This window comes from Nuphar pumila, chromosome 13 (genome assembly GCF_984573655.1).
Source record: "Nuphar pumila chromosome 13, dmNupPumi1.hap1.1, whole genome shotgun sequence".
Classification (NCBI taxonomy): Eukaryota; Viridiplantae; Streptophyta; class Magnoliopsida; order Nymphaeales; family Nymphaeaceae; genus Nuphar; species Nuphar pumila.
Genome location: NC_143261.1, coordinates 72119250 through 72146381, shown reverse-complemented (window position 1 = coordinate 72146381; position 27132 = coordinate 72119250). Strand labels below are relative to the sequence as shown.

The following is a 27132-nucleotide window of genomic DNA, read 5'->3' as shown; positions in this document are numbered from 1 at the left end:
ATTTAGAAGATGACAGGGAGTTGTCATCAACCAGATATCTTAATGATAAAGGGGCTGTTTCTCAGCAGTTAAAACAAAGACAGTCCATCTGGCGAGACTATCCAGTATCCAGATGCTACGCCACCTGTCTCATGCATGCATGAAACTGATAGAATGTATGAAGCCTTTGGATATCCTCTATGCTCATATTTCAACATTGAATACCTCAACTTTTTATTCTTTTGACAGATGTCATCGATCTGAAAACTCCTAGCGTCATGTAATTTCCTGCACATTACCTCTTGAGAGAAAACAAGCCTGCTTAGATAAGTGACGGAATCCCCTTTGAACTATATAGAGTATCAGAAAGAACAACCTAGTTGCAAAATTCTTAGTTACACATACCAGACATGATGCCAGTGGCCCCAGAATCTTGCATTTGGGGAGCAGGGAAAAGCAGGCTTCCATCTGGGTGGGTTCCATTTGTGTCCATGTTAGGGTTCTGCATTTGGTTCCATATCATTTTGCTGATTCTAGGTTAAAATTGACAGGAATATCTTTTATCCATATGGAGAAAATGTAGCTACAGTTATGTTTGTGAAACTGTACATACTGAAAATGGAAATAAGGTAATAACTTTAAAAATTGTTTATGCTAGGTAGAATTCGCATGGTTTAAGCAAATATTTGGTAAACTGTGAAACTATGCAAAAAGGACTTTCCAAGTATGAGATGCTTAATTAACCTAGCATTGATATGAGAAAGGTGAAAATTGAGACAGGAGAATATAGTTAAGGAAAATAGTGTGGGGCTAAGTTATCAAAATAGATATTTTTATACCCATAATTTCTAGAGGCAAATTTAAGGTATGATTGTAAGAGGAAAATTCAGGAATGATGGCTATAGAAATCATGCATGTACTTAAATGACTAACCCATAATTTTAGGGATAGCAAATATTACACCTCTTGCCCCTATTTGGCTCCCCCTGCATGAGGCAGATGCTTCTTCAATGATAGATGATAAATTAAGTGTAAGGCTATGCGTGGCCCGTGGACAGGTACAGCAACTTGCAAACTTGTCAACATTGCAAGAACATGGAGTCTTATGTTAATGCCTTTTTGGAAATCGACTGTAGTAGCCAACATGTTTTTAAACCCTATAAACATTAATCAAATTATACCAGGACCTAAATTGTAGTTTGAGATATGAGTCCCACAAGAAAACCAGCATGGGCTTTCCTAAGGAGAACCTAGGCAATAAAAATAAAAAATAAAAATTTTGGAAATATAATTTATAATGTATTTTCAAGAGATACCATGATATTGTTGTGATGTTAAAGCAATATATTCATTTTGGACTTTTTTCCAATTTATTGTGATATTTTAGAGAATATGATATTTATGAATGTAGATTGTTTCAAGTTTCAACCTATTTATTCACAGCGTTTGAACAAACTACCTCTGGTTAACAAAACATATTAAAGGGGTAGCATATGAATTTGATCTAGTGGGTATGAATTATATTATGGTTTGGCCTGTTGGTGTACACTTGTGCCCTATGTTACATGGACACTTCATCTAGGCTGAAGTGTCAGTGTTAGACACTTCTCGACACTGACACCGACACTCCTGGACTCAACACCAACACCCCTGATTTTAAATTTAGGAGTGTCCAAAAATTTGGACATGCGTGTTGAGTGTCTGACACCTTAAAAGGTGTCTCCACACACCATGTCCAGTGTCATACTCATCGTGTCTAGTGTTGGGTATTATAGACATGGGTGTCCAACTTTGTGAACACTTCCTTGTTAAACAAAGAATTGTTGAGTATTTTAGAGTTGGAAGATACTTACCTGGGAAGTATCCACCATGCCAACATTGAGCATCCAACACTCCCATTGCTCTTGATGATTTGTTTTGAACTTTTATACTTAAAATCTTCCATGTTCATATTATATCATTGACGTTTGTATAAATCATCAAGGATCAAATTGCAAATAAGAAAGAAACATGCAATTTATGTTTTATGGTTTTGTTTCATAATAATTTAGATCTCCATTTTCTCTCATATATTCCAAGTGTCTAGATTTTTAAAACTCGCCATGTCCGATACTTCTTCCTATGTCCGACACCGACACCCATGTCAGTGTCCAAGTAACATAGCTTATGCCTGTCAGTCTTTCTCGCTTCCTTGCTTTAGACGAACAGGGCACTTATCAACCCTGACTTCATTCATGTCCAAATCCACTTTTAGTGCTAATTGATAGTAGGTGGCCTACCTTCCGGAAATGTTGGTGTTGAACACACACACACACACACACATAGAGGCAGAGACTGTAATGAGATCTCTAAGAATCAAATAAAATGCCTACTAGGGCAATAACGCAACACAACCCACAAAGCGAGGCTCTCAAGAGGCACAAAGGCACACTCACAATATATAATTTAAATAAAATATTTGTATTGATATAAAATGCATAACACATGCATGAAGGAATAGGGACCAAAAGTCCCATATATACATGGTAGAAAGAGAGGAAAGAAACCTACTAGCTGTTGGCGAGCTCCCAATGGCTATCTGGTAAAAAAGACGAAACTGCCCATGGTCAAATATAAAAAATAAAAAATACAAAAAATCCTAAATACAATCTATAAAAATAAATAAACAAATATATATATATATATATATATGTATTTATATACATGTACATAACCATACATCTCTTAACACTCCCCCTCAAACTTACGGTGAGATCGTCGGAAGTTTGTCAAGAAGAAAAAAAATTTTAGGAAAAGGAAGCGCCTTGGTGAAGAAGTCCGACAATTGATATTCAGAGGTTACATAAGGCAATGATATGCTTAGTCTTCTCATGAAATGATATTGTCTTCAAGTACTCTTCTTGAGCATAATGACAATCTATCTCAATGTGCTTAGCTTCTAATGAAATGTATGGTTGCCAACAATGTAAATGACGCTCTTATTGTCACAACAAAACTTTGAAGGCATCATCAAATGTACCCTCATATCTTCAAGCAGTCGTCTCAACCATACAACTTGTGATATAGTGGTGACCATAGCTCGATACTCAGCTTTTGTTGATGAAAGATTTTTTTTTTGTTTTTTTGCACTTTAATGGCATAAGTGAGTCACCTAAAAACACAAAAACTACTAGTTGAGCGACGATCATTAGGATCTCCCCAATCTAAATCAGAGTACACGACTAAATCAAGAGAGGAGGAAGACGATAAAAAAGGCCTTTAGAAGCACTTTTATGAATATATCTAATTATTCTTTTAACAACTCATATGCATAGTAGTTTTGTATTGTTGGAATTGACTTACAGTATGAATTGTATGAACAATATCAGGCTTGGTGATATATAAGTATGTGAGAGCTCCAATCATCTGATGATATAGTGTGAGATCCTCCAAAGGCGTTCCATCATCAATTTTTATTTTTGGAGTGTCAATTTTTTTCTCGTCAGTAATTTCAGACCTATCAATGATCTCAGCTGCCAATTTAGTTTGTGTCAATAAATACCCACAAGGTGAGTATGCGACCTCGAAAACAAGAAAATATGTAGGAAATTCAAGATCAGCCATTTCAAAAATATTTTTAAAAACATTTTTAATATGACTAACTCTCAATTTGTCTCCACCAGTGATAATCATGTCATCTACATACAAAAGTAGAATGGCGATACCTGCATCAAATATCTTAACAAATAAAGCAATGTCAATATAACACGATCTATATCCAAAATTTAACATGACAATATTGAATTTATCGTACCATACTTTAGGAGTTTGTTTTAAACAATACAAAGCTTTCTTTAAATAGAGAATGTAACCAGGTGGAACCTTAAGACCCGGAGGCGGATCCATATAAACTTCTTTCAAATCTTCATAAAAAAAAAATTCACATCCATTTGATATATAAGTCAATCTCTAATGGAAGCTAGGGCTATAAGAGTCTTAACAATGGTCATTCTTGCTAAGGGGCAAGGGTTTTCTCATAGTCTATTTTATATTCTTGAGCATATTCCTTGGCAACTAATCTGACTTTATAATTTTCTAATGTCACATCACTTTTGGTTTTGACCATATATAGCCATTTACATCCTATTAGCTTTTTTCTCATTTGATAATTTCACAATATCTCAAGTCTTGGATCTTTCAAAGGCTTTTAGCTCAATCTTTGTCTTTCACCCACTCCGGAAGATCTTTAGCTTGACCATAAGTCTTGGGTTCAAAATAGGAGCATATGTGGGCTAAACATGTCTTATGTTGAGGAGAGAAACTCATAGGATATAAATCGACCGGAAGGTCTCAAAATTCTAGTAGATCTCCTAAGGTTGAAAGTTTCATCTTGTTCTATCTGAGTGAATCTTTCTAAAGCACTAGGTTGGTTGTCAGTGATTCTTCTAGAATAAGTGAGGATAATAGGCTAACTTCGAAACTGACATTCTCATTATAGTCATCATAATAGAAATCACGCACCTGTAATCTTGGTCTTCTGTATCACTACTGTGAGGAAGAGAGGAGAGGAGGCAGCCACGAGAAGCACGATTCTTAACTATTAAGAATCGTGCCCTATTCTTTGATATATATATATATATAATACACTGATCGGATCGGGTCTGAGGGTCCAAATCTGGACCCGTATGTATATATACATTCTTAATAGTCTCCCTCAAGTTGTGCATGGTTTCGTACCATGGACAACTTGTTCTTCAAAAACCAAAAGTTGACGGTGGTAAGTCCCTTAGTAAATAAATCCGCCACTTGATCAACTGTAGGAACATAAGCTGACTCAACTTTTCTATCTTCGATCTTTTGTCGAATGAAATGTTGATCAATCTCCATATGTTTGGTACGACTGTGATGAATGAGATTGAAAGCAATTTGTATGGCACTTTGATTATCGAAAAGGAGATTGGTGGGCATAATAGATTCTCCGATCTCAGTCAAAAGATGTCTCAACCATGTAGCCTCTGCTGTAGCAGCCGCCATAGATCGGTACTCAGCTTCTATACTGGATCGTGCAACTGCACGTTGTTTCCTGCTACTCCACGCTATCAAGTTCCTATCCAGAAAAACACAAAATCCAGAAACCGATCGCCTGTCATCTGGATCTCCAGCCCAATCTGCATCTGTGTAAACATCTAATCGATGTCGCTCCCCTTTGGACTTGGACTGATGATAGACTAGACCATCTCCAAGAGTGCCTTTTAAATATTGAAGAGTTCTCTTAACAACATTCATATGCTCTGTTCGTGGATCATGCATGAATTGTGACACTTGGTTCACTGCATACACAATGTCTGGTCTGGTAAAGGTGAGGTATTGAAGCATTCCAACGAGACTACGATATTGCTGGGAGTCTTTATATGATTCCCCATCTTGAGAGCTGAGCTTGTGGTTTAATACACTAGGAGTGGATAGTGGTTTACAATCTGTCATGCCTGCCTTTTCCATCAGATCTAAGGTATATTTGTGTTGGGTTAATGAAAGAGATCCATTCTGTCTATCCGCTTCAACTCTCAAGAAATAACGTAAGACTCCCAAATCTTTCATCTTAAATTGTCGACTCAGTAAGTCCTTCGTGGATTTTATGTGTTCATCTGAATTCCCAGTAATAATAATGTCATCCACATATATAAGAATCAAGGTACGTACCTGACGATCACAGAAAATAAACAATGAATGATCGAGGTGGGAACGAATGAAACCGTATCGCTGAACATCAAGGGAAAAACTGTCAAACCATGAACAAGAAGCCTGCTTTAACCCATAGATGGCTCTTTGTAGTTTGCAAACATGTGTGCTGGGGCTATATTCTGCATAACCAAAGGGTTGCTCCATATACACCTCTTCTTTCATGCTACCATGCAAAAATGCATTTTGACGTCAAGTTGATTAAGAGTCCATCCATACTGAACCGACAAGGACAAAATTAATCGAATAGTTCCCATCTTAACCACAGGACTAAAAGTCTCATCATAATCTTGCCCATATTCTTGAGTGAAACCTTTTGCCACCAACCTTGCCTTATAGCGTTCAATAGATCCATCTGGTTTATACTTTATTTTATAGACCCATTTAGACCCTACAACATTTTTGTCGGATGGTCTGGGAACAATCTCCCAAGTTCCACACTCATGTAAGGCTTTCATTTCCTCATTCATGGCGTCAACCCATTTGAGTGACATAGATGCTTGTAAAAAACTAATAGGTTCATCCTGTTTTTCAATCTGGGAGATAAACAACTGCAAGTCTATAGAGAAGTTGTTATAACTAACCCATCTTTCAATAGGATGACAAATCCTCTCAGGCCTTCTAGGGTGCACATCGGTTCATTGAGCATTGTCTTTATTTCGCCGTACATAGACAATCCCTTGAAACTTGGTAATATCTGAAGCGGTAGACATAGTATCCTGCGTGATCGACGTCTCTTCCCTTTGTGTACACACACCAAGTTTATTCTGTTCAGTCGATATTGTATGACATGAGGGAGCATCGCGAGTAGCCATTTGATCAAACACCTCAGCAACAAGCCACAACTGATAACCTTCATCATTCACGCTGTGTTCTTCTACCCTTCCTGGGCTCTCAGTATGAGTCTCATCAAACACAACATTCTGTGAGATTTTGATGCGTTTAGTAGTGGAATCGTAGCAGCTATAACCTTTGTATTGATCAGCATAACCAACGAACTTACACTTGCATGCCTTGTTTTGGAACTTGTCACGTTGGGAACTGTCAATATGAACATAACATATGCAACCAAACACTTGCAATTCATTATAATCAGGGTGAGTCCCAAAGAGAGTAAAATAAGGAGATTGATTCACAAGTAATTTCATTGGCAGTCGATTTATGATATACACCACATAATGAAAAGCTTCTGTCCACAAGCTTAAAGGAACGTGAGTGCCATGTATCATGCTCAATCCACTTTCAATAATGTGCTGGTGTTTTCTTTCTGCCACACCATTTTGTTGCGGTGTATGCGGGCAAGATATTCGATGACTTATTCCTTTATCCTGGAGAAATTGAGTAAATTCCTTTGATAGATACTCTCCCCCACCATCACATTGGAAATGTTGGATTTGAGATGAGAACTGATTACAAACTAAGGCACAAAATGATCGAAAAAGCTTGAACACTTCAGATTTGTATTTCATATAGTAGATCCAAGTATATCTGGAATAACTGTCGATAAAAGTGACATAATAGCGACTGCCCGATAAGGAAGATTGCGGGGCAGGTCCCCAAACATCAGAATAGACAATTTCAAAAGGCATAGAAACTCTTTGATTTATTGAGTAAAATGGAAGAACATGACTCTTACATAAATGGCAACTGGAACAAAGAGAAATGTCAGACTCAACACTCAAACTGGACTGTGGAACAAGTCCACTAGACATAAGTTTTTCAATGAATGAACGATTACAATGACCTAAACGATGATGCCAGATTTTTGACTTATTACACTGCGACAAACTAAAACAATCTTTAAATGACACTGGTTGTGGATTTATTTGAGCAGCACGAGCAGAATGAGACTCCTTGAGGACATACATATTTCCTTTTCGCTCTCCTTCAACGAGCGTCTTCTTCGTGAGAAGATCCTTGACACATACAGAAGGAGTAAATTCAACACAAGAATTAGTATCATCGACAAGTTTAGAAACATAAACAATATTTTTAACAATACTGGGTGAATGATAAACATCAGACAAAAGAACTGATGAATTGAGGAGTGGAAGAGAAATGTTTCCAACATGAGATATAGGGTGGAGGGAACCATCTTCAGTTTTAATACTAAATTTACCATGATAAGGAATGGGTTGTGAAATCTTACCAACGTCACCTGTCACATGTGCAGTAGCCCCAGAGTCAATGTACCAAGTCCCCTGCTCAGTTTGCTTGAAACTTAACTCGGAAAGTGCATAGATCAAGAGGTTCTTCACATTCTCCTTTTCATCCCTTGCTTGTCCTCTAGTGGAAGGCCCAACACCACCAAATTTGCCTCTGTTTTGCGGATTATGCCAGCAATTTGCCTTAATGTGCCCATTTTTATTACATTGAAAACACGTTGGTATCTGTCTAGAAGATTGGTTAGATGAGAATGAGTTGGGTGACATGTTAGGCGTGGGAAGTAATCCACGACCTCCTTGATTACCTCTTCTCTGTCCCTGTCCACCTCGAAAGCCTCCACGGCCACGTCCTGCCACCATGCCTGTGACAAGGACCTCATGATTGCTGGAATTGGAAGTCAACTTCTCACCTCTAATAGTAACTTCATACTGCAGGAGTTTCGCGCACAAATCATCAAAGTTAGGCAATGAAGGAAGGCATAAAAGAGAGGTGACCAACATGTGATAGTCAGATCCAAGACCATTCAGCGCCTGTTGAACTTTCTCTTTGTCCGGAATAACACATCCCACCATCGCTAATTGGTCTGTGATGCTCTTGACTTTGTTCATGTATTCTGTAACCGATAAATTCTCTTTCTTTAAGAGTTGAAACTCTCTTTAAATGAAGAATCCTAGCCTCAGAAATCTGTGAATAGGTCTACGCTAGTATCTTACACAGTTCTTTAGCGGAACATTCATCTAGAATGACCACTAATACCTCTTGAGAAAGTGTAGAGGTAATGTAAGCCACAACCGCCTGATCCTTTTTTTTTCATGTTTTAAATTCTGGATTGCGAACTAGTTTATTAGAAACCTCGCCTTTATCGTCTTGCTCTTCCTGCAGGAGGAACTCGGAAGGTGCATGAATCGTTCCATCGAGGTGACCAGAGAGGTCCAAACTACGAATAAAAGGCAAAATTTGCTTCTTCCAGGTCAAGAAATTAGAGGTATTCAATTTCTCAGATATGAGTTGACCAAGAAAACTGGACGGAAGTGATGGAGAATCCATAAAAAAAATGAACGAGTTGACTAAAGAGAAGAATGAGAAAACACGAGTTGATGAGAAGGAAAGAATTGATTAAGGGATAAAGAGAAAAAACTTTGGTTCAGTTCTTCAGCAACAACAAGTCTGTCCGACCACTTTTTTTTTTGAACAGTCGTGCTGTAGTTCTTCAGACAGACTTGGCAGAAGTCGTGATGTTGCAAGTTTAAAAATCTTAGAAATTGAACGATTGTAAGTCTAATATGAAAATATCAACTCGTGATGTAGGTAAGAAAAAAAACAAGTATGTTTGAATCTGAAAAAGAACAGATGTAAAACGAGAGTAGAAGAATAATCAGAATTTAGAAAACTGATCGTATATGATCAGATTCAATTTTAACGTTGTGAAAAGGGGAAAACTTGACTGAAAGACTCGGAGAAAAGAACTCGGTTGAAGGAAGAACAGGGAGTAAGAACTGGGAGATCGTGAAACAAAAAAAACAGGAAACTCGACCTGTTTAGAGTTTTGTACCTGGGAGATCGTGAACATGGCTTTTTTTTGGGGGGTTCGACTGAAGAAGAGGGGGGTCGGTTGAGGAAACTCGACCTGTTTAGAGTTTCGTACTTGGGAGATCGTGAAACTGGTTTTTTTTTTTGGGTTCGACTGAAGAAGAGGAGGGCTCAACTTCACCTGTGTAGCAGACAGATGAGGATAGACACGCACGACTGACGAGATCAGATGACGAGGAGAAAGACTCACGGCCTGTCACATTACGATGAAAACCCTCAGAGTTGCCGCTGCTTTGATACCATAATAGAAATCGCACACCTGTAATCTTGGTCTTCTGTATCACTACTGTGAGGAAGAGAGGAGAGGAGGCAGCCACGAGAAGCACGATTCTTAACTAATAAGAATCGTGCCCTATTCTTTGATATATATATATATAATACACTGATCGGATCGGGTCTGAGGGTCCAAATCTGGACCCGTATGTACATATACATTCTTAATACATCATTGACATCTACTAGAGGTTTCAGATTGGTAACATTTTCTTCTTGATCAAGCACATCAACATCATTATCAATATTTTCTTTAGGCAATAAATCTGAAAGAAATGCATATTCATTTTCTTTATTATGCATACTAGAGTTAAAATAGCTTTCCTTTTCAACAAAATAAACATTTATTGAAACATATAATTTATTATTTTTAACATTACAACAAACAACAACAACAAACAACAACAACTACGCCTTCATCCCAAAACAATTGGGGTCAGCGATATGAACCAAAAAAGAAATTCATTTTGGGTCTTCCACATGAATCTTTTTCCTCCAATCATTTCTATCCAACGCCATGTCCTTGGTGAGGTTCAAAGCATTCATATCCTTTCCTATCATCTCCATCCAAGTCTTCCTAGGCCTACCCCGACCTCTTTTAACTAATATATTTTCCCATTTCTCCAACCTTCTAACTGGAGCATCATTAGGCCTTCGCCGAATATGTCCAAACCACCGTAAACGATTCTCTCGCATCTTATTTTCAATGGGTGCAACACCTACCTTCTTACGTATCTCTTCGTTCTGAATCTTATCTTTTATTGTATTTCCACACATCCATCTAAGCATCCGCATCTCAGCTACACTCATTTTTTGAATATGATGTCTCTTGGCAGCCCAACATTCCGTACCATATAGTAAAGCGGGTCTAATAGTCGTCCTATAAAACTTTCCCTTCAACCGCAATGGCATTCTACGATCGCACAACACTCCAATAAAAACAAAAGGAATGACACCTAAATCTTTTTTTGATTCTTAGCATAACCAATAAAAACAAAAGGAATGACTTTTGATGAGAGTTTCTATTTTTTCATTTAAAACAACATTTGCAACAAAAAACTCTCAACCTACTATAATCTGGTTGAACACCAAAAAGTTTTTCAATAGGGGTGATGTTTTTTAAAGAATAAAATGACATTCAGTTTACGAGATAAACAATAGTGAGGGTAGCCTCGGCCAACAAATATTTTGGAACATGCTTTAAGCCCTTTCCTATTTGCGATAGTGATGGATGAGCTTACGAGATCAATTCAAGAAAATGTACCGTGGTGTATGTTGTTTGCTGATGATATTGTTTTGATTGATGAGTCTAGAGCTGGGGTTAATGCTAAGTTAGAATTATGGAGACAGACATTGGAAGCTAGAGGTTTTAAGTTGAGTAAGAGTAAGACTGAATATATGGAATGTCGGTTTAGTAAGCAACGAAGTAGTGATGGGAGTGTAGTGAAGCTTGGTGAGCAAGATATACCGGTGAATGATTATTTCAAATATTTGGGATCCATCATTCAAAAGTATGGAGAAATTGATGGAGATGTAAATCATAGGATAAAGGTTGGGTGGATGAAATGGAAAAGTGCTACTGGAGTGCTGTGCGATCGTAGAATGCCATTGCAGTTGAAGGGAAAGTTTTATAGGACGACTATTAGACCCGCTTTACTATATGGTACGGAATGTTGGGCTGCCAAGCGACATCATATTCAAAAAATGAGTGTAGCTGAGATGCGGATGCTTAGATGGATGTGTGGAAATACAATAAAAGATAAGATTCGGAACGAAGAGATACGTAAGAAGGTAGGTGTTGCACCCATTGAAAATAAGATGCGAGAGAATCGTTTACGGTGGTTTGGACATATTCGGCGAAGGCCTAATGATGCTCCAGTTAGAAGGTTGGAGAAATGGGAAAATATATTAGTTAAAAGAGGTCGGGGTAGGCCTAGGAAGACTTGGATGGAGATGATAGGAAAGGATATGAATGCTTTGAACCTCACCGAGGACATGGCGTTGGATAGAAATGATTGGAGGAAAAGGATTCATGTGGAAGACCCAAAATGAATTTCTTTTTTGGTTCATATCGCTGACCCCAATTGTTTTGGGATGAAGGCGTAGTTGTTGTTGTTGTTGTTGTTGTATTGTTTGAAATCAAAAGGGTTCTAGCAGTTTCTATAGTATGCCTATATTTCTGTTCTGTTAAACTATTTTGTTGAGGTGTATCAGGACAAGTCCTTTGATGAGAAACACCATTTAAATCAAGGTAATTTTTTAAATCATTTGAAACATACTCTCCCTCTTAATCGATTTGAAAAATAGATATGTTAGAATTAAATTGATTTTAGATCATAACATGAAATTTTTTAAAATGAAGTCAAACATAGCATGAAAAATGTAAAATGAAAGAAATCTTCTGACTTATGCCTAAGAAAATAAATCCTAGTATATCTAGAAAAATCATCTACAAATATAATATAATAAGAGAAACCATACTTTGAGGCAATAGGAGCGAGACCCCAAACGTCTGAGTGCACCAATTCAAAAGACAAGGAAGAAATGAAATTGCATTTAGCAAAAGAAAGAGATTTCATTTTTCTAAGTATGCAATCAATACAATTAAGATTTTCATCATTACAAAATTTTTTCAAACAAGGGAAATATGGGACTTTCGGTACACAAGGATGACCTAAACATTTATGCTAAAGTTCATAATCACTATGTTTGGCAATATTACAATTTTTTTGGATAATTCAATAAAGTCTATGTAGCAAAGGCTTCCTTCTTTATGGCCTTGCTCAATCTGTAAAAGTATCTTCAACAAGATACTTTAGTTGATAACGCAATAACTTTGAGAATAAATGTGCGAACATACACACAACAAGAACACTTGGAACACTTGTGCACACAAGCACAACACACGGAATCACAAATGTGCAATTGCACTCATAAGATTCATAAACCACTAAAAGGTTGGGTTATAATCCCAAAACCCTTGAGAAAATACAAGAGGAGCTGCCCATATTTATAGGGCTTTTAGGAGGCATTGAGAGGGGCTCCACATAGTCGTTGGAGCCCCTCCAACAGTCACAAATGTGACCGTTGGAGGGGTCCAACGACTAGTGGGTTGGGCCCCTCCCAATGCAAGTACAATGCATTAAATGAAAAAAGAAAAAGTAATAAAAAAGAAAAAAGGTAAAAATACAAAACCATATTCACGAAAATGAATGTGTAAAATACCTAAACTACCCTTACCTAAACTACCCTTAGCAATATATATATTTCATATATATATAGGTAGATACATATACATATGTAATATATGTATATGTATCACCTTATATATATAAAATATATATACGAAATTACAACATATTTTAACACCCCCCCTCAAACTTAGGGCAAGATGACCGATAGTTTGCCAAGAAGGAAGTTGAATCGCGGAGCGCACAAGGCTTTAGTAAAGAAGTCTGCCAACTGATATTCGGACGTGACATAAGGAAGATCAATGACTCCTTTGAGATATGCTTCACGAACATAGTGACAGTCCATTTCGATGTGTTTAGTCCGCTCATGAAAGGTGTGATTTTTCGCAATGTAAATTGCACTCTTGTTGTCACAACAAAGCTTAGTGGGCCCTTCTATTGTAATCCCCATGTCTTCTAGCAATTGATGAATCCAAACAATCTCCATGGTAGTAGTTGTCATGGCACGATATTCAGCTACTGTGGAGGAGAGGGACACCTTTTGTTGCTTCTTGCATCTCCACGATATTAGTGAGTCACCTAAGAATACACAAAAACCAGTGGTGGAGTGACGGTTATTTGGGTCACCTCCCCAATCTGAGTCAGTATAAGCAATCAATTTTAAGTCAGAAGAAGAGGACAGAAAAACTCCCTTATTCAGAGTACCCTTTATGTATCTTACGACTCGTAAGATGACACTCATGTGAACGGATGTAGGCGCATGTTGAAACTGACTTGCAGTATGGACTGCATGAGATATATCTGGTCTGGTAATACTCAGATACATCAATGATCCTACAAGCTGTCTGTAGGGTGTAGGATCCAAAAGGGGAACCCCATCATCAATTTTCATCTTTGCTCCTACTACCGCAGGAGTTTCACAAAGCTTCTCATCTGTAATACCTGACCTGTCAATGATCTCAGAAGCAAGCTTAGTTTGAGATAAGAAATATCCTCTAAGAGAGTATGCTACTTCAATTCCCAAAAAATAAGTTAGAAAACCCAAGTCAGACATTTCAAATTTATCTTTTAAGATAGATTTTATACTTTTAACCCCGTTAGAGTCACTCCCAGTGATGAGCATGTCATCAAATACAGAAGTAAAATTACAATCCCTGCATTGGATTTTCTAACAAATAGAGCAATGTCAGTAAAACAAGAGGAAAAACCATTCTCAATCATTACATAGTTAAATCTATCATACCAAGCCTTGGGGGCTTGTTTTAGGCCATAGAGTGCTTTTTGAAGTCGAAGCACCTTTCCCTTAGGAGTCTCTATTCCAGGAGGAGCATCCATATAAACTTCTTTGCTTAAATCACCATTTAAAAATGCATTTTTAACATCCATTTGATAGATGTTCCATTTGTTGATAGAGGCAACAGTTATAAGGCATCAGACAATGACCATACGAGCTACAGGAGCAAAAGTTTCTTCATAGTCAATACCATATTCTTGACTATATCCTTTTGCAACCAAGCGAGCTTTATACCTTTCAAGGGATCCATCACTTTTAGTTTTTACTTTAAAAACCCATCTGCACCTTATTGTTTTCTTGCCTTTAGGAAGATTTTTAAACTCCCAAGTTTTGGCTCTTCTCAGAGCCTCAAGTTCATTGTTCATTGCATTAATCCATTCAGGGCACTTTCGTGCTTTTTCAAAATTTCTAGGTTCTATATAGGAGTGGATGGCACTAAGGCAAGCTCTATATCTTGGTGAAAAAGAGTCATAGGAAATGAACCTAGAAGGAGGCCTTCTACTTCTTTCGGTTCTACGAGGGATCACTTCATTCTGAGAGGCACTGGGACTGGCATCATTATATCTGTCAAGAGCACTCCTAAAGTTGTTTTGATCTCTATGAATATAGGTGATAGGGTCTCTAGGTAATTCTTCATCAATAGGTTGAGGAGGCAAGGAGATGTTTTCCTCGGTTTCAAAGTCATTTGGGTTACTTTGATCTGATTCATTATCACTAGTATCGTCTTTATTCAGTAAATCAAATAAAAAGGAATAATCCATATTTTCATTATGAGGGTCACAACGATCAAATCCACTAATATTTTCCAAAAAACTCACATTTCTGGAAACATACAATTTATCACTTTTGATATCATAACAACGAAACCCCTTTTGGGTTTCAGAATAGCCAAGAAAGGCACAAGGAATGGCTTTAGGAGAAAGTTTGTCATTCTTATCAGTAAGAACAAAACATTTACACCCAAAGACCCTTAACCTGCTATAATCAGGTTCCTTATCGTACAGTTTTTCAAAGGGAGAAATTTTGTTTAGATTTTTTTATGGGAGTCGGTTTATGAGATAGACAGAAGTAAGGGCTGCCTCAGCCCAGAGATTTTTTGGAATGTTTTGAGAAATGAGTAAAGTCCTAGTTGTTTCAATGATATGCCGGTGCTTTCGTTCGGCTAACCCATTTTGTTGAGGGGTTTTCAGACAAGATTTTTGGTGAAGAATACCAAAATTTTCAAGATAATTTTTGAATTCATTTGAGAGGTATTCTCCTCCAGAGTCGGACCTAAAGATTTTTAAACATCCATTGAATTGATTTGAAATCATCATGTGAAAACTTTTAAAAGTTGAGAAAACTTCATGTTTATGTTTAAGAAAATAAATCCAACAAAACCTAGTGTAGTCATCCACAAAGATCACATAATATGAAAATCCTCCTTTTGACATTACCGGAGCTGGTCCCCATACATCGGAATGGACAATTTCAAATGGTTTTGTCGTAAACATGGATCTTTGAGAAAAAGGCAAACATTTCATTTTCCCAAGAATGCATTCATTACATAAAAAGTCACTTTTACAAAGATGTTTAACAAAAGGCAAATAGGAGATTTTAACAATATTGGGATGACCCAATCTCTTATGTCATACATGAATATCTTTGTTTTGGACGGCGTTGCAAAATTGACTCTTGGGAACTTGAAGAAAATCTTACGTAGTAGAGGTCTCCTCTTCTAGAGCCTTCCCCAATGAATCTTCCGGACTGGCGATCCTGTATCCAACATTTATTAGAAGAGAATTTTATATCGCAACCATGGTCCGAGAGTTGGGAGACGGAAAGAAGATTTAAGTTAAGGTTTGGGATAAAATGAATTTTTGGAACAAAGAAGTCTTGTTTTTCAAAATTATCTATTCCTTTAATCTCAAGAGATGTTCCGTCCGCGGTTGAGACAAAGGATGGAAAAGAATTTTTAGAAAAATTTGAAAGAGAGCAAGAGCTAGGGGTCATGTGAAAGGATGCCCCGGAATCTAAAAGCCAAGATGTCTTACCGGGGGAAGAGGATGACATAGCGGCTCCGGAAGTACCTCATTTGAGAAGAGGTTGTAATGCTTCTACAATTTGTTGAAGAGAAATAGACTCACTTGATGAAGAAGGTCGTTCTTCAACTTGGGATGCCATAGCCGTTGCAATCAATTTCTTCCATTTAGGACACAAAGGTTTGATATGTCCGGGTTCTTTACAATAGTAGCAATTCACTTTGCTATAGTCTCTTTTGCCATACCGATTATTTCCTCCTTGACCTTGATTCTTGAAATGAGGAGGTCTATAGGACTTCATGTTATTTCTCGGTCTTGACACGGCATTAGCCATTTCACCATCTTCTTGAGTAGAGGAAGTAACAAGAATGCTAGAATTATTTTTGCCAATCCCCATACGGGTTTCTTCACCACTTAGCTTGGTGATAACATCTTCAAGTGAGGGGGATGTGAAGGCGGAGAGAAGAGAGGACCGAACTTGTTCAAATTCGGGTCTAAGGCCATTTAAAAAGTTGAAGAACCGGTCTTCCTCAAGTTGTTTGTGCCTTAATTTGATTGCCTCTCCACTCCATTTAGGTTCAAGAATTGCGAGCTCGTCCCAAATAGAGGATAATTCGGCAAAGTACTCCCGAATGGTCATGTCATTTTGTTGGAGGGTCAAAGCCCTCTTTTGGAGAAAGTACTTGTGGGATAGATCTCTTGAGGTGTACATTTTCTCAAGATATACCCAAGCTTCGAAAGCTTTTTTAAATTTGATGATATTGGCGTTTATCTTGGTCTCAACGGATGAGAAAATCCAAGATAAGATCTTGAAGTTCTTTATTTCCCAATCATCATGTTTTTTGGAATACTCTTCAAGGGCCTTTTGTCTTTCATTCTCTTCAAGGATCTTAATATCCCCTCCAATAACGGTAATTTTGGGTTCCGGTTCCGGTATGGATCCATGAATGTAACCCCAAAGCCCCTTTCCTTTAATATGGGCTTCCATATTACCGGCCCAAACATGATAGTTTGAGCCATTAAGCTTAAACCCAAGAGAGAAATGGGAGTCTTTTTAACCCATTAGAGAGGAAAAAATCCAAGGAATAATACGTACCTCAATTACTTTTTGCGTCTTCCTTGACAAGAGAGTCTCCTAAAATATTGCTCGAAGAAGGTGATCCTCTTTGATTTCAAAAAACTTGAAGGCACGCTTTTCGAGGAATGCAAGAGAAGGCGAATCGCAATTCTTCTTTTTCAACGAGGCTCTGATACCATGTAAAAGTATCTTCAACAAGATACTTTAGTTGATAACGCAATAACTTTGAGAATAAATGTGCGAACATACACACAACAAGAACACTTGTGCACACAAGCACAACACACGGAATCACAAATGTGCAATTACACTCATAAGATTCATAAACCACTAAAAGGTTGGGCTATAATCCCAAAACCCTTGAGAAAATACAAGAGGAGCTGCCCATATTTATAGGGCTTTTAGGAGGCATTGAGAGGGGCTCCACATAGTCGTTGGAGCCCCTCCAACGATCACAAATGTGACCGTTGGAGGGGTCCAACGACTAGTGGGTTGGGCCCCTCCCAATGCAAGTACAATCATTAAATGAAAAAAGAAAAAGTAATAAAAAAGAAAAAAGGTAAAAATACAAAACCATATTCACAAAAATGAATGTGTAAAATACCTAAACTACCCTTACCTAAACTACCCTTAGCAATATATATTATATATATATATAGGTAGATACATATACATATGTAATATATGTATATGTATCACCTTATATATATAAAATATATATACGAAATTACAACATATTTTAACACAATCAACTTCCCTGGCCGACGAACTTGCACCCAACAACCACTCTATGAGAAGAAAACATCACCTCTATGGTAAAAAAATTGAGAAACAGAAAAAAAGGTTTAAACTTAGTTTTGAAATATGCCTAACATTTGAAACAATTTTATTTTTTATTTTTAATAGTTTTATCAATGTTTCCTATGCTTTTTATGTTTTAATAAGTTCTATCAGTTGTGGAGACAAAAGAGTCAGATAAATTGGTACGACAATCGAAAAGGAGATCAACATTTGAGGTCATATGGAAAGATGCTTCCGAATCCAAGAACTAAGAATTCATATCGGGATGGGAAGAGATAGAGACTGCATCACCAGTGGTGGTGGATGGAGCTTTGAGTAGTGATTGAAGAGCCTCCACCAATTGGTACAAGGAGAGAGATTCAATGGTTTTGGAGCCATCATCGAATCTATTCTTTTATCTTTCTTGGGAAGGAATCGAAGCCACACTCTTTTCGTCCGCCTTCTTCAACATAGAGTAATAATGTTTGATGTGCTTCAATTTTCTACAAAAATGACACAATTTTTTTCTTTCCATCAATATCTTGCTGAAATTTGTTGAAGTGTGGAGGTTTGTAGGTTTTAATATTAGAATCGGGCCTAGATATTTCTAACAAAGTTTTCTTGGGTTCTTTTGGCTTCATTGAAAACTTGACTCTCGTTTTCTCTATATACACTTTCGCCAAAATTTCATGTAGTGAGAGAGTCTCATGAGTCTCTCGTCTATGTATAATGGTAATACACATTCATATTCGGATTTCAATCCTTTCATAAATTTGAAGAATTGTTCTTTTTTTAACACATTTCTTAGCATTATTATGTGTATCCTATATGTGAGAAATCAGATGTGGGAGTCACCTTACTATCGTAGCAAGAGATAGAGAGAGAGGTAAGAGGGAAGAGAGAAAAAAAATGTTGGGCGGCAATGATGTCTTCTCCCCTTTCCATTGATATTTATATGTTGTACGAGTGGTACAATACAGTACAATAGTACAATACAGTACAATACAGTACAATAGTACAATACAGTACAGTATGCTGTACAATACAGTACAATACAGTACAGTAGTACAATACAGTACAGTATGCTGTACAAGTGGTACAATACAGTACAGAAATATATTCATTTACATATACATATTTAACAGCCTCCCTCAAGTTGAGGATGATCTTCAATCATGCTCAACTTGCCCTTAAGTAACCAAAATTGATGACTAACCAATCCTTTGGTGAAGATGTCTGCTACTTGGTCTTCTGATCTGACATACGAAGCCTCAATTTCTTCTGTTTCAATCTTTTGTCTAACAAAATGCTGATCAATCTCAATGTGCTTCGTGCGACAATGATGAATAGGGTTAAAAGAAATATTAATGGCACTTTGATTATCACATAAAAGCAGAGAGGAAGAGATAGGTTCATTCAACTCTTGAAGAAGATGTCGTACCCAAGTGACATCAGCTGTCCCTGCTGCCATTGCCCTGTACTCTGCCTCAGTGCTGGATTTAGCAATGGCCTTTTGTTTCTTACTACTCCAAGTGACAATATTTGGGCCAATAAAAACACAATATCCTGAAACCGACCTACGCTCATCAGGGTCCCCACCCCAATCTGCATCACAATATGTAAGTAAACGGTGTCCTGTAGTGAAGCTTTCATCTTTGTGATAGAGCAATCCATCTCCAATAGTTCCTTTCAGATATCTGAGAATACGCTTAATACATTCCATATGACAATCAGTGGGAGCATGCATAAACTGAGATGCTTGATTTACAGCATAAGCAATGTCAGGTCTTGTAAATGTAAGATATTGCAACATACCAACAATGCGGCGATATAAAGTGGAATCATGATATAATTGGCCTTCTTTTGCACTAAACTTATGATTTAAGACAGATGGGGTGCTGAGAGGTTTACAATTAATCATACCAGTGGTGTGAAGAATGTCAAGAGTATACTTGTGTTGACTTAGAGTGAGTCGATCATCTTGTCTATCGACTTCAACTCCCAAGAAGTATCGCAATGGGCCTAAGTCCTTCATCTTGAATTTGGCCATGAGTAAAGACTTGACCAAGGCAATATGTGCATCATCACTCCCAGTGATAATGATGTCATCAACATATATAAGAACCCAAGTAGTAACATGATCATTCTTATACATAAATAAAGAATGATCAAGTATACTCTTAGAAAAGCCATGCTGCTGAATTTCCATGGAGAAACTCTCAAACCAAGACCGAGATGCCTGTTTTAAACCATAAAGAGACCTTCTCAATTTACAAACCCATGTAGCCGCATCATGTTCACTATATCCAGGAGGTTGCTCCATATACACTTCTTCCTTCAAGTCCCCATGTAGGAACGCATTCTTGACATCCAACTGGCTAAGAGACCAACCATGCTGAAGTGCCAAAGTGAGGATCACACGAATGGTGCCAATTTTGACAACAGGGCTAAAAGTTTCCTCATAATCTTGCCCATATTGTTGTGTGAATCCGCGTGCAACAAGGCGAGCTTTATATCTTTCAATGCTACCATCTGGTTTACGCTTGATCTTGTAAACCCATTTGGAACCAACAACATTTCTATCAACAGGTCGAGGAACAATATCCCATGTATGACATTCATGAAGTGCTGCCATTTCTTCGTTCATAGCTTCAACCCAAGCTCGAGAATGGGCTGCCTGATGGAAAGTAGACGGCTCTTTCTCTTTGGCCACATTGGTTAGAAACAACTGAAAGTCAAGAGAAAAATTGTTGTAACTAACCCAACGATGGATAGGATGCCTTTCACGTGTGGATCGTCGAAGAGGGGGAGCCTCGTGAGATGGAGTTGAAGGGGCTCCTCGACGGGCATAAACCAAACCTGAAAACCGTGAAGGTGCATCCTGGATGATGGAGTTGTCTGCTTCAAACTGAATTGGTTCATCAACAACAGGATCTCTGATAGAGTCATATAGCAAAGTATCACAAAGCCATGGATCATAAGTAGTTTGCTCATATACCTGAGAAGTATCACAAGTGCTGAAATGGTCATCATCAAAAACAACATTTCTAGACACCTTAATCTTACCCAAAATAGGATCATAACATCTATATCCTTTATACCCATCGGCATATCCCAGAAATCTGCACTGAACTGCTCTGTCCTGAAACTTGTTACGTAAAGAATGATCCACATGGACATAACAAATGCATCCGAAAGCATGCAAATCATCATAAGAAGGGTGAGAACCGTGAAGCAAATAATAAGGAGACTGATCTCCTAATAATTCCATAGGCAACCTGTTAATGATATGCACTGCAGTGTGAAAGGCCTCAGTCCAAAGAGAGAAAGAAATATCAATATTGTGCATCATACTTAACGCGGTTTCAACAATATGCCGATGCTTACGTTCTGCTACTCCATTCTGTTGTGGAGTGTAAGGACAAGAGGAGTTACGTGTGATGCCATGGTCCTTTAAATATTCACTAAAATCATGAGATATGTATTCTCCACCACCATCACACTGGAAATAAGTGATATTTGAATTGAAAAGGTTCTGAACAAGAGCATGGAATTGTTTGAAAAGTTTGAACACTTCAGATTTAGATTTCATAAAGTAAATCCAAGTGTAACGAGTGAAAGAGTCAAGAAATAACACATAATAACGAGAGCCAGATAGAGATGAAACAGGAGCTGTGCCCCAAACATCAGAGTGAATAATTTCAAATGGCTTGGAAGCTCTTTTATTGATACTTTGAAAGGGAAGTACATGACTCTTGCAGACATTACAACTAGGACACTTATGATCTAATTTGACTTTGGGAATAAAACCCTGAGAAGACAATTTGTCAAGGAACCCTTGACTACAATGACCTAACCGACGATGCCAAGAAACTGGCTTATTACATTGCATAACAGAAGAAGACTGACTCAAATAAGCAGGAAAAGATGGAGACACGGTAGATGACGTCTTCAAAGTCCCGGGGGCTGCTTCGAAGACGTACATGTTTCCGCGTCGTTCACCCTTAGCGAGCATCTTCTTGGTTCGAAGGTCCTTAAGACAAACAGAAGACGGAGTAAATTCCATGGATGAATTTGTTTCATTAACCAATTTAGAAACAAATAAAATGTTTTTCTCAATGGCAGGAGTGAGTAAGACATTTTTCAATGGTAGTGTAGATTGTGACAAAGAGAGAGATGCATTTCCAGTATGAGAAATAGGGTGGTGGGAACCATCTCCCGTGACAATAGTGCCAGTGCCAATATAAGGAACCATGTTGGAAAGTTTACCTACATCAGAAGTAACATGTGCTGCTGCTCCAGAATCAATATACCAAACTCCATCATCATTCTGACGCAAATTCATGTTGTTAAATGCAGTCATTAGAATTTGTTGCACATCATGTGGCAACCCTGCACTCTGTCCCTGATCAGTACCCTGATGTGCTCGAAAATTTCCCTGCGGCTGCCCCTGAAACTGTCTAACATTCATCTGTCCAGCTCTTGGTCCTGGCCTCCCTGCCTTGTTGCGATTCTGTGGGTTGTGCCAACAATCTGCTTTCACATGGCCACGCTTGTTGCAATGGAAGCAAGTAGGGACACGGGTACCTCTAGTGGCAGGTGGAGCAGTAGGAGTAGGAAGGAGTCCTCCACGGCCCATATGAGCAGCAGGTGGACGAAATGAGGTAGACCCAGATGTAAACATGACAGGATGAGGATCATCAATAAGATGATCTTGAGTCAAACTAACTTCATACTGTAGGAGTTTGGCCTGTAAATCCTCAAAGCATGGAAGTGTAGAGGCAACCTGTAATGCAGTGCAAAACATACGATATTGGGGCCCAAGGCTTCCCAATACCTGCTGAACAACATCTCTGTCAGAAACAGGATATCCAATAGCGGCCAACTGATCAATGATAATTTTGATATCCCCTAGAAATTCAGTAATGGTCTTAGTTCCCTTTCGCATAGATTGGAACTGCCATTTCAGTTGAAGTGCACGTGATTCAGAAACCTGTGAATAAGAGTGAGCAAGATGTCTCCATAGTTCTGCAACAGTAAAATGGTCAGAGATAGTTTGTAATATACGATCAGATAACGTGGCAGTCAAATAGGCAACCACAGATTGGTCCTTCTGAAACCAAACATCATACGCAGGATTTGGAATAGCAATGCAACTCACCTTCCCATCATTACCAGTTACCTCTTGCGTAATAGTCATAGGTGGGGCGGGTGATCCCCCATCCAGATGCCCGGAAAGACCATGACTTCGGATAAACGGCAGAATTTGGCGTTTCCAAAGTAAGTAGTTATCATGAGTTAATTTGTGAGAAACAAGTTGAGAAAGAAATCCGGGGCTGATTTTAGAATCCATAAGGAAGAAGATCAAAGATGAATCAAACAGCACGACAGAAATTCGTAGGTTGTACGGACAGAACCGTACGGACAGAAATTTTTGAGTTTTGGAAATCACGATTTTTTAGTTAATCGTGCAGAATGTACGATTTATCAACTATATTGCAAGAAATAGATAAGAAATCACAAGAAGTTTGAGAAAAGAGGCACTTTTGAGAAATGAGGGTTCCCAAATTTGGGGAAAACAGAAATTAGGGTTGATAAAATTGGGGATAACAGAATATGTAAGAAGGAAAAGATGCACGATATGAGGAAATGAAGAAACGACGTCGAAATATAGTGATTCAACGGAGAAACAACAGAGAAAAGATGAAAAAAAAAACACTTTCCTTGAGAACGCCCAAAAACGCACGTCAAGGTCCTTAGGGGCCTTCCAGATGATCGTGATTACCACGCCCTTGGCTCTGATACCATGTGAGAAATCAGATGTGGGAGTCACCTTACTATCGTAGCAAGAGATAGAGAGAGAGGTAAGAGGGAAGAGAGAAAAAAAATGTTGGGCGGCAATGATGTCTTCTCCCCTTTCCATTGATATTTATATGTTGTACGAGTGGTACAATACAGTACAATAGTACAATACAGTACAATAGTACAATACAGTACAGTATGCTGTACAATACAGTACAATACAGTACAGTATGCTGTACAAGTGGTACAATACAGTACAGAAATATATTCATTTACATATACATATTTAACACTATATAGGATCATGCCTAGCCATCTCATCCCACAATTTTTAAAATTTTTCATAGTATTCTCTCACAAATTGATCACCTTGCTTACATGAATGAATTTTATCTCTAAGTTCCCACAAAAAAGGTGACGACATCCTTTTGAGTGTACATTTCATTTGGAAAGGTCCATGCTTCATCGACCATTTCAAAACTCAAAATGTTATCACATGAATCTTGGTCCATGCTATTCATAAACCATGAAAGGACCTTAGCATAGCCTACTTCTCAATCTCTCAAGGCTTTTTGGTAATCGGACATGGCCTTCTCTTTTTCACCATCTTTGATTATTGGACATGGCCTTCTCTTTTTCACCATCTTTTAGGGCTTCCTCCACTCCATTTACATTCTTGGTAAGAAAGAGTTGAGGTTCCGGAGTGGAACCGTCCACTAAGTGTCATAGTTTTTTTCTAACAAGGAATCACCATGGCCCACCTATTGTAGTTGTTTTCATCGAACTTGATGGGGACGATGGGGACAACCTCCTTCTCGGCCATGAAGATAAGAGAGAGATGCACAAACAAGAATGACACTGCCAATACACGAGCACCACAAGCACTTGAATACGAGCACCACGATCACTTGAAAAGTAGAGGCCATCGATTCTTGATCACAATTGCAAGAACAAGGTCCCAAGAGCCAATGACTCTGATACCATGTAATGAGATCTCCAAGAATCAAATAAAATGCCTACTAGGGCAATAACACAATACAACCCACAAAGTGGAGGCTCTCCAGAGGCACAAAGGTCCACACCCGCAATATAAAAGAGATTATTTTTATTGATATAAAATGCATAACACATGCATGAAGGAATAGAGACCAAAAGTCCCATATACATGATAGAAAGAGAGGAGAGAGACCTACTAGCCATTGGGGAGCTCCCAATGGCTAGCGGCTCAAAAAGACCAAACTGCACATGGTCAAATATAAAAGCAAAAAATACATAACAAATTCCTAAATATAATCTATAAAAGTAAATAAACAATATTATTTATATATATATATAATGCATATATATGTAATCATATACATATATGTATGTGTATACATATTTATATATATGTACACATGTACATAACTATACATCTCTTAACATAGCCATGGCAACATGCACCATCATTCCAACATAAACGAAAAGGGATGGACTGTAGAAATGCTCATGTGGTTTGGATGACTCAGACAACCTTGTGGGTAGCCCATTGAGGAATAATTACAAAATGCTCTAACTGTATTCAGTGGTTTCCTTTGTTGAATAGAAATTGCTTCTAGATCACAACAAAGTATGGTCTAGTTCTGTTTCCAGTATTTGAGAACTAATATGACATAATGTTGGCAACACTTTCTGATGTTGTATTGCGCTAAATATGGTGTCTTGGTTCTTTTTTGTTTAATGGGCTTTGCTACTCATAGTAAAGGAGTATTTCTTCTAGAAAAAGCAAGTGTTTCTGCAATTTCTGTAACTTGAAGTAAACTGATAAACCTTTTCATTTTTTATGATATCCAGTAAAGATGGTGTTTGGGTGGGCCACCTGCTCTCAGGATATTCTTTGCCAATGGAAGATCCAAAGTCCGGTAACGGAGGACAAAATGGCATTGCAGGAACATGGAAGCAGTCAATTAAGGTTGCATATGAGGCAACTAAATCAGCTTTTCCTGGTGGAGTTATTCTAGCACACTTGGATCACAAGTAATTTTTTCCTTCACATACCTGGAAAAAACATGGCATCATTGCTCAAAAATGTTCAAGTTGAAAACCATAAGAATCAATTTAATAAACCTTGCTGTAGTGGAGATGAATATGAACATTCACTGAGAAAATACATAAATATGTTGTTAGAACATTATAAAGCTTTTAAACAGCTTTACATGAACTTTATGTACTTCCATTCCATGTAGTACTCCAAAGTACATTCAGAATATACCTAGCTGGATCTTCCTAATGATAAAGAGAGAAAATGCAACATATGCTTGACCTCATGAAAGAAAAATGCACCTCCATTATTACTTCTTATCTTCACTGCTCTCCATTCCGTACTTTCAATTTCTTAGTTACTTGAATGTTACAATATGATTCTTTACGTTGTGTTCTCAAACTATAACAACTGTATCAAAAAGACCACCATCTACAATTTGTTGTGCACTCAAACTCATGATTTTTGCAGGAAACAATTAAGAGCCAGATGCATTAATGAACTAGGTGTAAAATGTTAAATTTTTTATGGGTTACAAAAGGCAAGAAATCAAATATTGTTGTGTTATAGTGTTCATATTTGTGGTTTTGTCACTTATTATTACAGGTCCTAATAATTGGATATAAAAAGTACGCATTGTCAACCATTAGGACAGAAACTACAGATGTTATTGACATAAAGAAATGAGATATTCAATGGGGATGAGCTTTTGTAAATTAGGAACATGATAACTAGGTCTGCTTAATTGTTTTTACTATTTGTGGTCATCGAATTGAAATATTGTATAATGCGAAGCTGTTTTCTGGTATGCTGTTATATTGGCTTTTTGAAGAGGAAAAACGTTGATCTTGAGATTAATGGATAAAGAAACATATGCCGATTAAACTTGGCTAAAATGAATGTTTTTGGATTAATGGATCAATTGTTTTATACTGTGTATGCTTTTAGAGAACATTTTTTTTTGGTTTAGTAGAGTTAGGTTAAACTAATTCTCTTTATTACTTTTTATTTACGAAGTGTGAGGCTGTTTGGCAGTTTTCTTTTGTTCTGCATATTCAGCGAACTTTTTATGTTACCATTATTCAAATTATGTGTGTCATATTTGAAAGGGTTCTTCTTTTGACACAGTGTGAGTAATAGAGCCCTTTAAGAGTCTCTTCTGTTAAAATGTAAAACTGTACATATATGTATATATAATAATATTATATTATTATATATAT

The 27132-nt window shown here is 37.6% G+C and overlaps 1 protein-coding gene across 1 annotated transcript in view; it reads left to right on the top strand.

Moving 5' to 3' along the window:
- Positions 1-27132, top strand: part of GEK1 (D-aminoacyl-tRNA deacylase) — a 70980-nt gene that overhangs the window by 37142 nt on the left and 6706 nt on the right. Inside the window, exon 8 of the mRNA XM_089983966.1 lies at positions 25726-25908. Coding sequence (XP_089840092.1) covers positions 25726-25908 — 183 coding nt within the window. The remainder of the gene's footprint in view (positions 1-25725; positions 25909-27132) is intronic.